Raw genomic sequence first — 15566 nt, forward strand, 5'->3', positions numbered from 1 at the left:
AAACACACAAACATATACACACACACACATACATATATATATATATTTATATATATATATATATATATATATATACATATATATATATATACATATATACGACGGGCTTCTTTCAGTTTCCGTTTACCAAATCCACTCACAAGGCTTTGGTCGGCCCGAGGCTATAGTAGAAGACACTTGCGGGTACTTATTCTATCAATCTCTTTTGCCAAACCACCAAACTACTAAATTATGGGGATGTAAACAAACCAACACTAGTTTCCAAACAGTTTTCAACCAACATTAGTTATCACACACACATATATAAGATAGGCTTCCGCACAGTTTCCATTATCTATCAAACTTACTCACAAGATATTGGTCAGTCCAAGGTGCTGTGCAGTGTGACTGAACCGGAAACTAAAAAAATATTAACCACATAGCTATGTCAGTGTCTAGAAAAAAAAGAATTTAATATAATACAGAAATGGACTAACATTACAGCCATTGAAGTTATAAAACCTTTGGACTAAGAACAAAAATATAGATTTTCTATTATTATCATTATTATTATTATTACACATGACCAGCACTTAATCACTAAATGTGACAAAAGCAAAATGGCAAACATAGAACACAGAGCAAATATCATGAGATATTAATTATCCAAGCAACTGGAATCAATACATGATCAGTTCTTAAAGTAATTAAATAAACCTAGACTGAAATTTACCAATAAATGAGCAGCTCTAGCAACAAAGTAATTCAGATAAATGCAGCCAGACACCATTGTCTCTTGAATAAAAGTTAGTAACAAAATATTTTCAATAAACAAGTTGTAGTTTAGCCCCAGGTCAATTCTGACTGATCAGACAAGATCAATGATTACAGGCATTCTAGCTGAACATCTCATCTTTTTTTAGGAGTACCTGTATTTTCAGACATGCAAATCAAATTTTTCAAACCAAAATTTACAGCTAAAAAGCAAGGTAGGTCAACTTATACACTAAAACTACTTTGGAGGACCAAAAATTCCAAGTGAAATGCAGCAGGATTTGAAATGATAATGATGATGTTTGAATGTTTATACTACATGTTTATACAGTTCTATAATTAAGAGATGAGGAATTATGTACATTATTTACATTTGATGGATATTTGCCCTCATCTTGTTTGTTGCTAACACAACGTTTCGGCTGATATACCCTCCAGCCTTCATCAGGTGTCTTGAGCAAATTTTGAACCTGGGTTCTCATTCCTAAGGTATTTTTCGATGTTATTGTTGTTGTTGTTGTTAATATTATCATTATTATTATTATTATTATTATTCAGGTCATATGCCCGTGGGCATATGGCATAGTGGTTAAGAGCGTGGGTTACTAAAATAAATGCAGCTAGACACCATTGTCTCTTGAATAAAAGTTAGTAACAAAATATTTTCAATAAACAAGTTGTAGTTTAGCCCCAGGTCAATTCCAAGTTCGATTCCAAGCAGTGACCTGAATAATAATAATAATAATAATAATAATAATAATAATAATAATAATAATAATAATAACAACAACATTGAAAAATACCTTAGGACAAATATCCATCAAATGTAAATAATGTACATGTTTACACTAGATACAATGCTGGCGTGTAAGTTGGGAAATATGGTATGTATGAACACATTATTCAGTGTATCTTTTGCTTGTCTAAGACAGAAGGGTGTGATCTGAGGAAGATTTGGTTGCCAATTTTAGCAAGTGTAGCGGCACTGACAATGGCTTGCAAATAACAAGTGGTGTTTAAATGTCAAGTGCTAATAGTCCCTTGTCATGTGAATCAGTCCAACAGACAGACACACACGTGCACACACATATACTGGCCATCTGCTAGAAAACTAACAAAATGATAAGATTAAATGGAGTTTTATATGCCATAAATGTTGTGTTCTGTAAGGTCATCAGCAAATGTTAAAAAAAACTATCTCTGAACAATGACAACACCAACAACAACAGCCACTGCAACCGCCACCACCACTACCACCACCAAAACCATTTTTAGATTATCTTCAATTTTGTAATCAGCTTCAAGATAAGTGTTCACTTAAATTCACAACAATCTGCAAACTTTGCTACAGTGATGGTATACATTCTGCTTACACTGCTAACATCAGGTGTTTCCTCACTTCTAACCACAAAATGAACCGCCCTCAGAAAATGCTAGCATTATTTCACTATTTACAATCCATTACAAATGTCCATCCTTCTTAGTGTAACCAATAACTAAAAAGAAAAGCAAAAGTTAAGGATTCTGACACTAAAGTAGAGTACAGCAATATTAACGTCTCAATTATAATCCTAATTTCTAAGAGTTTCTTTTGATATTTACTGCTAGTATATTAAACAAGAAAAGGAGGTTTGCTGCCTGCATAAATTATCTGACCCACACTAAAGGGTATAGATTTCATTATATATATATCCCCAAAAAACTGTGCTACCTACCATTAACAAATAATTAAAGAATGATCAGATGTCAGGAATTGTGAAATTGTTTTTAAGTTGAAACTATAGTAATACAATGTTAAAAGTTCACTGAATGGAAGATATGTTGGTATTTTGGTTAGATTGTTGGAACCTCAGCATAGGAAACTGGTACAAAAGTAGGGAGGTAAAACCCATGCTAACATAAAGTTATTTGCAGATATTTGCATAGCTGTTTGCTAAGAAGTCTGCTTCCCAATCATATGGTTTCTGGTTCAATCCCACTGCATGTCACCTTGACCAAATGTCTTGTACTACAGACCCAGGTGTACAAAAGCCTTCTGAATGGATCTGGTAGACAGGCACTAAAAGAATTCCATTGTGTGTGTGTGTGTGTGTGTGTGTGTGTGTGTATGTGCACCGCTTGACAACAGGTGTTGGTTTGTTTATGTCCTCATAACCTAGCGGTTCAGCAAAAGAGACCAAGAGAATAAGTAGTAGACAGGGGCTAATTTCTTCAACTAAAACCCTTGAAGATGATGTCCCAGCATGGCTGCAGTCAAGGTAAAAGAAAGTTAATAGTAGTAGGGTGACAAAATCAACAGAATTCCAAACAAAATACCTTGGATTTAAATCCCACCAAGGTTAATTTAGATCTTCATCCATCTAAAATCAATAAACAAATACATACCATTAACCCTTTAGCATTTAAGCTAGACATATCTACCCCAAGTATTCTACTTGTTTTAAGTTCAAATCAGCCAGATCCAGCCTCTCACACCTATCCTACAATGTTGTTCTTAAAATGTGCAATCACATCATCAAAATCTCGGGCAAATGCATGATTAATTAAAAGCAGTGTGATTAAATAAGTATTACATTTGATAAGTTAATCTGAATACTAAAGGGTTAATGCACTAGGGTTGGGTGAAGTGATTACATTCCCAGCCACTCCCCACAAAAATATGTAGACTGTTTACATTAGAAATCAATATTAGATCCTTTCTTAAGGTGACGAGCTGGCAGAATCGTTAGCATGCCAGGCAAAATGCTTAGCAGCATTTCATTCACCTTTACATTCTGTGGTCAAATGCCACCAAGGTCGACTTTGCCATTCATTCAATCAGGATCAATAGTATAAGTACCAGTTGAGTACTGGGGTCAATGTAATTGATTTAAACCCTCTCCCAAAATTGCTGGTCATGTGCCAAAATTTGAAACCAGTATTAGAGTCTTTCTTGAGAATTGTATTTAAAGGCAACTAAGATTAAACCAGATATGTTTCAAAATCCAACCCTGAGTGAGCAGACTAATAATTAAAAGCATTCCAGCCACAAATATCGATCTTTGTTTTAAATATCTGTGACCACAACATCCAGTATTTTTTCCGTATGACATCAGATAGCAATTTAGTTAATATTTCTACCTGATCAGGTGTCCATATAGAGATTCCTCTGCTGGTTCATCACATAATTGTTTTCAGGTTGGGTCATGTGAAAACTTGAAAAGTGTATTCAATAAAACTTACCCAGTGATTCATCACGGCTCCATCAGGTAGAGTGATACAAATACAGAAAATAAACAAGTAAACAATCACATGGTTCCAGGTTCAGTCCCACTGCATGGAACCTTGGACAAATGTCATCTACTATAGCCTTGAGCCAACCAAAACCTTGTGAGTAGGTTTGCTAGACAGAAACTGAAAGAAGCCCATTATATATATAGTTATATCTATGAGAGTGTGTGTGTGTGTCTTTGTGTCTGTGTTTGTCCATCACCACTACTTGACTGGTGTTGTGTTTATGTCCCCATAACTTAGAGGTTCAGTAAAAGAGACCAATAGAATAAGTAACAGGCTTAAAAACTCAAGTACTGAGGTTGATACATTTGACTAAAATTCCTCAAAGCAGTGCCCAGCATGGCCACAGTCTAATGATTGAAACAAGTAAAAGGCACAGGTATGGAGCTCATCCCAGGAAATATAATCCAATCATTAAAAAAAAAAAATGAAATAAGAGATGAATGAAAATCATAATATTCCTTACCTAGAGATAGTTATGGATTTGCAGGAGTGGTACAGCATCAGATGAGAAAATACTTTGGGACATGTAGTCATGTACCGTTATGTTCTGAGTTCAAATTTTGTCAGGTCAACTTTGCTTTCATCACATCAGGGTCAATAAAAAAGTACCAGTTGAGTACTAGAACTGATATAATCCACAATTCCCTCCCTAAAATGTGGAGCTGTGAGGAACCATCTTTGCCTTGAGAAATAACAAAATGGCTGTAGTGCGAATTGAAGCCCCTTATCAATACATAATCCTTCTAAGTAATTGATTTTTTTCCCTCTTCTTTTACACGACATGGAAGCATGATAATCACATTGTAAACAGACTGTACATATAACATTGTACTGGAAAATCAATAACCAACTCATGTCAAACAGCTTGGTATAATTTATAATGCCTGTCTTTAATTACTAATAATTCATATTCTATCATTCATATTCTACCATTCAAATTCTTTAGGAAGGTTTCATCTATTCCTTTCTGCATTATTTTGATGGACACTTTATAAGTGTAATGGGTGCATTAGGACAGCATCCAATTAAAGCAAGTAAATTTTTATCATTTATTCTCCATGCATCCTAGACACCTCACACAATTACATACACTGTTTCGTGTTCTCCAATAAGGATATGCCAAGCTGGTCTTTATCAACGTGCAAAGTCACAATCGCTGCACACAGTCTTGCATTACACTTTGAACAACATACAACTAAACTCTTCTAAGTCACTGTAATTGCTAAGTTTCATATTCTTTGATGACTTTCATGATGATTTCATGCATTCCAAAGGTTTTCTTTCAGAGCTCTCAAAAATATTTCCCTCCTGCTCAGGTCTTAACCCTCTACAATGCTTAAGGACAACTCGTATTAGATTACTGTGCACATATTTGGAAGAATGCTACTGTCACACACACACAAGCATTTCAGACTGGATAACAAAAAGGACCATCTACTTGATTGGCAAAGACACACTCAACTACAATGACTGGCTCATAGATATGTTGTTCTTTCTCTCTGTTCCTTCAACCACAACTACAACAACCTCTGTTTCTCAGGATTTGTAAACTGCATGCTACACCTGTCACATGTTCCTGCCTCTCTACCTCTTGTAACATTACTGCGTTTCACTTTACTCCAGATTCCACACAAAACACTTTGTTCAATTTTTCCGTTTCATAATTACAATCTTGTAGAATTCTCTTCCTATATTTGTTGCTTAATCATTATGAAACAGACTTATCATCAAAGGAGATTCAGCTGCAAATACCAAAACTTCCTATCAGGCATGATGCATCAAGAGCTACATTATTCAGTGTGTCCTTTGCTGGCTCCATTTTCCTATAGGCAACAATTTACATCGGCAATATTGGTTCTCATCAATCTGAGAGGACCCATATAGGCTACAATCACAGCCCATCCTTAGATGACTAATCTGAAAAATAATTGTGTGTCAATAACAGATGAGCATAACCTAACTGGCAAGCACACACGTATCCTGTACCAAATTATCTTCAGAAATGTTACCAGTGTGTTGAAAATACCAAAAAAAAAAAAAAAAAAGATATACAATTATGGATTCTGTGAATGATGTTCTGTCAACATAACTGACAAAATAATTGAGACATTGTTTAAACACTAATGATTAGCAGCTAATCGACAGAGTCTAATGAACAAATAATACATTATGAGGCATAGGAATACACACACACACACACACGCACACACACACACATGCATGCACACAAACACAAACATAGAAATGTATAAAATATACATACACATATTTATATACAGCTTGAATATAAATTTATACAGATAAAGGTATGTATACAAACAAGCCCAAACTTATGCATTATCTTTAAAATGTATTACACATACATTTACATATAAAAACACATTCATATGAATAGATATATATATATATATAAAATACAGACACACACATGTATATAGTATATGTGTGTGTGAGTTTATATTTGTCCAACATGGCAGTAAAGATATCTTATATCTTTATATTTCTCTCCTTAATCTCTTTACTATTTATGATGTATTACAAAACAGATATAAAAAATACAAACATTTTCAAAATTGGACATATCAAAGAAAGAGGAAATTGCTTCAAAATCCTTCTAGATGGAGAACTTATTGTGAAAGAATGTTACATGGACAGAGCTAATAATACTGTATTCAAAATTCTACAGGAAAGTGGATTAACAATCAATTTGAGAAAAGCTCATCTTGGCTCATTCAAGCCATTTGATCTCACACCTAAAAGTAATAATATTATACAGACTTTTACCCATTATCTTCCCTATTCAGAAAAAGTAGTTTTCCTTTATGTTTTCCAAAATTTCATAGATATCTGTTCACAAAATAATATAACATTTTTTATGAAAAGCGGAACTCTTCTTGGCTCTTATCGCCATCATGGACTTATACCTTGGGATGATGACATAGACATTTATGTCAAGCATTCTCACAAAAACATCCTAATTAATAGTGTAAAAAAGCAAAAGGACTTTTATCTATTCACCCCAGCAAATTTTCAGTGGAAATATTATCATAAAAAACTTTCAGTGCCTATTCGCATGAATATTCCATTCAAGTGGCCATACCTTGATATATTCTTTTGGCACACAGATGAAAAGTCTTTCTATGATGCTACAAGATCCACAAAAGTGACAATATCAAAACGTGGATGGATATTTCCTCTTACAAAAAGACCATTCGAAGGTGCCTTAATAAACAGCCCAAGAGAAACAGTCAAATACTTGAAGATTGAATATGATGTGAATAAGTGTTGCCAGAATTCCTACTCACATAGGTATGAACGTTTATCAAGATGGAATATTTGTGTTCAGTGCTCAAAACTCTGGGAAAATATACCATACGTGCAACATGAAAATCTTTCAAATTGTACAACATCTGAGAAGCTAATATATAAAAATAGCACCATCAGTTTATTTAATGACACAATCTGTTGACAATACAGTCAAGAATCTTAAAAGGTATGTAACTGTTCCATTTCAAAATATAGCTTTCTTCAAATTGCATTCACACTTAATACATAACAAATAAAACATAGAGAAGAATAAATCCTATTTCATATTTTCATACATGTTAAGATCAATTTACTCTTACATAGGAATAATCTAAGTCTTCTTTCTGTAAGTGTAACTATTATTATTGTTTAACTCCGTGTCAATCTAATGCAGTAGACTTATCATCAAAGAACTTCCAGCCTTGATCATTCTATCTTTCTGTGTGTCTAGGAGAACAGTGACCAATAAGTCCTTCCTTTCTTTTAAGATAATTGAATGACTACATACAGGCTTCCTTCATAGTGAGTGTATATGTTCATGTTTGCATGTTTCTTTAAAAGTTGTTGAATAATCTCAAGTGGTCCCTGACTGAGCATCATGTATATCTAGGCCTTAGGATCCCACATATCTCAAGATTTATTCTTAAAGAGTCATGCACCTAGTTCTACATTCTCTAATGTTTCTTTTGCTTTAAGGCAGTAGAGTGTGATTTAACAGAAGATTTGCTCTAATTTATAGTAATCACATTAAGGCTTTTATCATTTTTGTTTTTGTTTAAAAGTTGAATGAAGTGTATAATGTATTGAACTATAAGCTCATGTACTATGAATTCATATCAGCCACAGGGTTTCAGTTGGATTTCTGCCTATGTTCCAAATATTTACAAGGAATATGTCTCGTAGCATCTACGAATGTTACCTGTGATAGTTACCTATTCATCACCCTTCGATTAACATTGGATTTATAAGTTCACAAGTTCACTATAACTTTCAAAAATTATCGCTCATTATAATTTATCGTGTGTGTGTGTGTGTGTGTGTGTGTGTACAGGCTTAAGTATACTGGCATGTGTACGTTTGAAAGATATAAAAGAAGTTAACACCTACTAACTGCAGAGGTACATTTAACTGGGACCATTGTGCTGTGCCCTTCTGCAAGGGATATAACATTGCTTGCCTTCACCTCCATTCTGATAAGTGGTTGTGACTGTGTAACCCCATGTCAAACTTGACCAAGCAGTCTTATGACATGAAGATAGTCGACTGAAGAACTTCAGCTATAAGTTTGTTTTCCCTTAACTAATGACTCCTGATAGTATTATGTAACCCCAGACCACCCGTAATCAAACAGTCATATGCTATATCAGTGGCTAACTAACTAATTGTGAGTAACTGCTGCTCCCTGGTTAATGGCTGTTATTCTGTTGCCACAGGTCAACACAAACATACACACACACACACACAAGAATCATAACACTTTCCACAAACATGGCTAGCTAAAAAAACTAAGAGTGGTCTACAGATCTGCTGTTCTCTGACTAAGGATGCACAATCAACAGAGGCATGTGAAAAAATATCCCAAAATGAAATAAAAATATTGGAAAATTGTTATATGTTTGTTTATTTACCCTAGCTAATGGAAACAAACAACGGAGTTACCTTTGTTCAAGAGTATTAGCAATAGGCCTATTACTACTATTTTAATATTTTGAAAATGACAGAAACAACTGTGAAAACTATCCACTTTATTACATTGGGTCTCTCTCCTCAGTTTTTACCATTTGCATAAAGCCAATCCTACTAAAAGCCTGTGTTCCTACATCTATCATCAGTAGTCTCATGCACTTAGGAACTTTAGTGAGAGCAATGTTGTTGCTCTTCATATGCGAAAAGTAAAGCCTTTGACTGTGTCTGGTACCAAGATTTCTATGTAAAGTTGTCTGCTTGACAACTTGATGCTGGTTTGTTTATATCCCCATAACTTAGTGGTTTGGTAAAAAGAGATTTGTTCAATTAAACTCTTAAAGGTGGTGCCCCAGCATGGCTACAGTCCACTGACTGAAACAAGTAAAAGATTAAAGACAAAGCTGAAACATAAAACTTAAAATTTCTGCAATACAACACCGATAATATTAATACAACCTTATTAGAACTAAAAGATTTTATCATCATTTACAACATTCACACTGCAATTATTGAGAAAGCATTCTTACTACTACAACATCTGTCATTCCAAATTATACTCAATTCAAACTGGACAGGCATTTTCATAGTGCATGTGATCTTATAACATAAAAACTTGCATATTCTGTATGGATAGGACAAAAGACCTCTATAAACTAATAGGAACTGACACTACACTAGAAATGCTGGCTTTCAAAAGTAAACTAACCAGCAACAGGAAGCATATTAATTCTAATATTAAACTTTGGTCTTAACCAAGAGGCCAAGAAGCAATTTTATATATATCATCACCATCATCATCATCGTTTAACGTCCGTTTTCCATGCTGGCATGGGTTGGACGGTTCGACTGGGGTCTGGGAAGCCAGGTGGCCACACCAGGCCCCAATCTGATCTGGCAGTGTTTCTACAGCTGGATGCCCTTCCTAACGCCAACCACTCAGAGAGTGTAGTGGGTGCTTTTTATGTGCCACCAGTACAAGGGTTAGAGGAGCTGGCATCGACCATGATCAGATGATGCTTTTTATGTGCCACCAGCATGGAAGCCAGTCAAAGCAGCACTGGCATCGGCCATATTCGGATGGTGCTTTTTACGTGCTACCGACATGGGCTTCACAACTACAATTCCCATTTGATTTGATTTTGATATTGCTGATGTTGATGTACTTGACTCAGTAGGTCTCCTCAAGCACGGCATGTCACGCTACGATCCAAGGTACTTTTGAGTGGGCTGGTTATGCAACATTGATGTAGGTTACAGCTGTGGACTCACTTTATTTGCTGGGTTTTCTCAGTCACAGCATAACTCCAGAGGTCTCGGTCTTCTGTCATTGCCTCTGTGAGGCCCAACATTTGAAGGTCATACTTCATCACCTCATCCCATGTCTTCCTGAGTCTCCCTCTACCCTGGATTCCTTCCACTGTTTGAGAATGGCACTTCTTCACACAGCTCTCCTCGTCCATCCGCAGTACATGACCATACCAACGCAAACGTCTCTCTTGCATGCCACATCCAATACTTCTTATGTCCAACATTTCTCTCAGGGCACTTACACTCTGTCATGTGTACACACTGACATTACACATCCAGCGGATCCTGCTAGCTTCATTTCTTTCGACCCTATGCATATCTTCAGCAGTCATGGCCCATGTTTCACTGCCGTGAAGTATGGAAGTTTGCACACATGCATTATACAATTTACCTTTCACTCTGAGCGAGAGACCCTTTGTCACCAATAGAGGTAGAAGCTTTCTGAACTTTGCCCAGGCTATTCTTATTCTAGTGGTAACACTTTCTAAGCATCCACCCCCACTACAGACTTGGTCACCTAGGAAGCAGAAGCTATCAACTACTTCTAGTTTCTCCCGCTGGAGTGTGATGGAATTTGTTTTCTGAGCATCTGTGGTGTTTATTGCCCCTGTGCATCTGCTGCACGTGAAAGCTATCTTCCCAGTTAATCTTTCTTTGAAGTTGCTGCAAGCTACTTACCACACAACCACTCCTACGCCTGTAAATATTTATCATCGTAACTGAAATAACCATAAAATTTAATTTAGCAGTTAAGGGGGTGAAATAACTAGATGATTAAAACACGACGGATTGAGTTTGACTGAGAAAAGTATCAAAGTTTTCAGGATTTAAAAAATACCACCATCCTCAACACGGACACTTCAGTAAATACATTTAAACTTATATATTGTCTGAATGAATGTTTGTATTTAAATAGAAATTGAACTACAATTCAAGTGATATTTATTAAGTACTTATAACAGATATTTACCAAACAACACTGGAAGAATCTAACAACAGTTTTAAAAAAATGAGTGAAAGTTATGTAATTTTAAAATTTATTTATAAAAGTGAACAATTCTTTCAGTGGGAAATAAAAGAGATGCTAATTGTAATCTAATTCGACAAAATTAAATCAAATATTTGCAGCTAGATTCTAGAAAAGGATAGGAGTGAGGTGAGATGATGTGACATTTAAATAACATAAATGAAGCGAAATCAATAGAACTGGGATTGGAAGCCGTATCGCAATAATAATAGTGGTGATGATTTCTAATATAAAATACGAGTTTCGTATTTGTTAGGCATTATAAATCATATCGTATGATTTATAAAAGCAAGTCTAGAGCATTCTGTGTACGTAAATACTTTTGTCAGTGAACGGATTAGTATCAGAATCAAAAGTATTGCAGGGATATTTGAGAGCGCGCGTGCACGTGTATCCCAACAGAGTGAATCATCAACTAGCACCAACTGATATAAAATATGTATACTTATTTAATGTTATGTACCTTGATAAATTTTTTGTCAGTTTGTGCAACGAGTGTGCGTATTCGTCTATATATTTGTGTGCGTGTCTGCGTGTATACACTCCCATATTTACAACTATGTATAGATATTTTCATACATTTATGTACACACATACATACATATGCAAGCATACATAATACATACATACACACACATGTATGCATGCATACATACATGCATGCATGAATGTGTCTGCGAGAAATTATCTATCTAGGTGTCTTCTGTGTTAAAAACAAAGACCGGTAAGAGAAGACTAGCTTCTTTTGACAAACTAACGATAAGCTTGGATAGTTGCAGTGTTTTTGAAAGTTTTTTTCATTTATTTTCCATCCTTCACTACTAATATTCAATAATCGTAAATGAGATCATTAAAAAAAATATTAAAAAAACCCTCGACTACCTCAAATTATATTTGCAAGAATATATATACATGTGGGTGCGCGCATGTATATATTACATACATATATATATACAAATCTACACATACACACATGTATATATATGTGTGTGTGTGTGTGTGTGTGTCTGCGTGTGTGTGTGTATACATGCATATATATCTCCATCTATTTATCTATCTATAGTTCTTCTCGATCGTTTACTACTAATCAGATGGACCAAAGACAGGAATTCCCCCAAAAGAATGAAAGCATTATTAGTTTCGCTATTACGTTCGAAGAATGACTGTTCGATTCTCGGGATGGTACGAACAGTCCAGGGTCTATTAAACTGATGTTTGCGCGAAAACTGACGACTTAAATTAAAAAATTAAAAAAACTCAGATAATTTGTAAAGTTGGATAAAATTAATATACAACTCCACTCCTAGGATCGAATACTTTCTTGCGTTCTCATTCAGAAGTGTGTGTGTGTGGAAAAAGTGCGATATAAGCGCCTAAGTGTTAACAATACATATGCACGCACGCACATACATACATGCATACATATATACATACATACATGTATGCACTTTGTAAACTAACATGAGTGTACACATACACATGATAGAAAGATAGATAGATAGATAGGAGAGAGAGAGAGATACTAAAGTGCAAACAAGAATGTGCATTTTGTAAATTTCTATATTCAGTTTCTTTCTTTTCATAGAAAAGAAATCATTTTCATCATCTTTATCACTCATAATTTCAACAAAAGTATTGTATAAGGGACTACTTTCAAGAATTGAGCTTTCAATCTCATTATCCATCCCTAGCTGGAAATGGCTCACACATGTCGCCTTTAAACTGAGGCACTGCCATTCTCCATGTCGCCTTTACAAAATAAAAAAGTGTCTCCTGTCTATTATTCAACAGACAGAGGTGGTGCAGCGAAAATCAGAACTAAATATTTAGGATACACACTTATATATATATATATATTTACTTCGACACCTCACTGTTTTTACTTAAATGCTAGGTGGGGTGAATGGAGCGAACGTTGACATTAATATATCCTATGTCGATTTCCAAATTTCCGATATATTTAGTCCCTACACTCATTAATAAATTCCATCCTCCCCTAAATGCCACAGCAAGCGACATTCTCTTTCATATTTACCGAGGTTTTATATAACAAACACTAGGTTATAATAGCCTGTACAACTAATTATACCCGCACCCTAAGGAACGTACACTAAGTGTTCCGTTAATTGTGAAAGTGAAATAAGAGCCCTTTAACTTATTAAAAGGCTCGCGTAAATGCTGTGCTTATTACGACTGGGTTTTTTAAAGGAGAATAATTTTAAACAGAGAAACTAGTTCAGTTTAAAGATTTCCCTATTTCTGTTGACATATTGATAGATTGTTTTCTTTTGTTGTTGCTCAACTAGCAATATAACAAAAAAGTCCATCATGTTATCGATCGAAAATAACATGACTTTGAAGAAATGATTGTTCACACAACCCCATCCCTTACATATCTGTCTGTGCATAAATAATTAACCATTATCGTTAATATCAAATATTATTAATATATATAACCTTTTCATTTATTATAACACATAATATATATATAAAGTTTCTTCGTTTGTCTTAAAATAACACTTGACCATCATTATACTGAGCTAATGTCTAACACCATTAGACCGAACAAAGAATCTAAAGACATACTATTATATTATAAAAGCAATATAGTAGTATATTGTTTGATTTTTCTCCTACCACCTGCGACAACACTTACCTTAAGCGATACAGGGACCAATGCATTTTCCATTAGAGAATCCCCTTCCTCAAACGGTTTTGTTTTTGTTATAGAATCGGCTGCAGCCATTACTTCACTGGCGGGATGTTTGAATATGATCCGAGTTAACGCCGCCGAACTTTCAAACTGAAATTACCTCGCTGGTAATTGCCATTTTAGTTACCAACATCAACAAATAACATAGTAACGGTCTCTTCCTCGTCATCTCTGTTGTGTTCTCCGTTTGTCAACTTGTCAGTCACCGTATCAGCCCTGTTTTCCGGTTTCCTTCTACCACTTGAAAATCGCTCTCCGTTGTATTTTATGTGGCGAACCAGCGAAGAGGAGTTGACCCATGATTCCCAGTTTTGATTCTTGGTGGAATCCCACTCTCGGTAATCCTTACAATTACTGGCGAAGTAAAATATAATAATAATAATAATAATAATAATAATAACAATAATAAATTCATTATTAACCACAAAGGGTTTACATCAAGAAAACATTATGGACAGTACAGGACAAAGCAAAGAATGTGTGTGAGTGTGTGTTGTGAGGGTTTTGCGTGTAAACAAGATTAACGTAATGAAACCAAGAAAAAAAATTCAGTAATGTGTAATCCTCAATAAGGAGGAGATATTCGAGGGCTGCTCATGGAAAAACCCTATAAAAAAAAACCCATGGATACCCTGACTTTTGGGGAAGGCCCGTTCACTCGCACCATTCTCGCCCCTTCCATCCACCTTTCGGCAAACTGGCTAGAAGATAACACTTCCCTGTCTATCCTTATTTTACTTTTCAAGTGAAACTTGCAGAAGTTGATCAGGAATTGGCCAAAGAGGAAAGTATTTGTCTCCAACCCCTTCAATCTCGTCCATCATACAAATTCTTTCGTCATAGCCACCAAGCTTATTAAGACACCCTTCCCTTCCCGGTTAGAGGAAGGTGGTGGGGCGATCTTCAGGTGTTCAGCATTTGGTTCAAAGCCAGCAATTTTAGGGGTGGGCATAAGTCGATTACATGGAGCCCAGTGTTCAATTGATACCTTACTTTATCGACCCCAAAAGGTAAAAGGTTTTAGTAGAAAGTGGGTTATACATCTTTAGATGTATACCTGACTTTCCTACTATAAAATTAGAATATAACGGAACGCTGAACTCCAGACTATCAACTTAAACAACATTTATTCAGGTGGTAAATATATACATCTTTAATTCTTGTTATTACAGCTTCTGTGTGTATGAGCATAGTTGTTGGGACGTGGGTATGTAGTTGCAAGCGAGCTGTCGAGTGTAAGTCCGAAAGATGTAGAGAGACAGCTTAACACGTCCAAAGCTCATGGTCGGCCGACCGTAAAAGAGATAGAATTAAGCGGGAACGCTTGCTTGTTTAATTCCACGCATGCGTGAGACTACGTATGCGCACGGCGTTACTACAAGGTAAAGTCGACCACGACAGCATTTGAACTCAGAACGGAAAGAAAGACGAAATGCCACTCAAATGAGAGAAACGGAATATTTTCACAACTAATTTAACAATAATTAAAAAATAAGA

The 15566-nt window shown here is 35.4% G+C and overlaps 2 protein-coding genes across 2 annotated transcripts in view; one reads left to right on the forward strand and one right to left on the reverse strand.

The window, feature by feature from the left end:
• LOC106874078 (uncharacterized) overlaps positions 1-15393 on the reverse strand; it is a 63510-nt gene extending 48117 nt beyond the window's left edge. Inside the window, exons 1-2 of the mRNA XM_014921672.2 lie at positions 15219-15393; positions 14013-14423 (exon numbers count right to left, since the gene is read on the reverse strand). Coding sequence (XP_014777158.1) covers positions 14013-14102 — 90 coding nt within the window. The 5' untranslated portion in view covers positions 14103-14423; positions 15219-15393. The remainder of the gene's footprint in view (positions 1-14012; positions 14424-15218) is intronic.
• LOC128249372 (uncharacterized) overlaps positions 4978-15566 on the forward strand; it is a 25515-nt gene continuing 14926 nt past the window's right edge. Inside the window, exon 1 of the mRNA XM_052972724.1 lies at positions 4978-7522. Within this exon, the coding sequence (XP_052828684.1) occupies positions 6458-7498 (1041 nt within the window). The 5' untranslated portion in view covers positions 4978-6457 and the 3' untranslated portion in view covers positions 7499-7522. The remainder of the gene's footprint in view (positions 7523-15566) is intronic.

This window comes from Octopus bimaculoides, chromosome 14 (assembly GCF_001194135.2).
Source record: "Octopus bimaculoides isolate UCB-OBI-ISO-001 chromosome 14, ASM119413v2, whole genome shotgun sequence".
Lineage (NCBI taxonomy): Eukaryota > Metazoa > Mollusca > Cephalopoda > Octopoda > Octopodidae > Octopus > Octopus bimaculoides.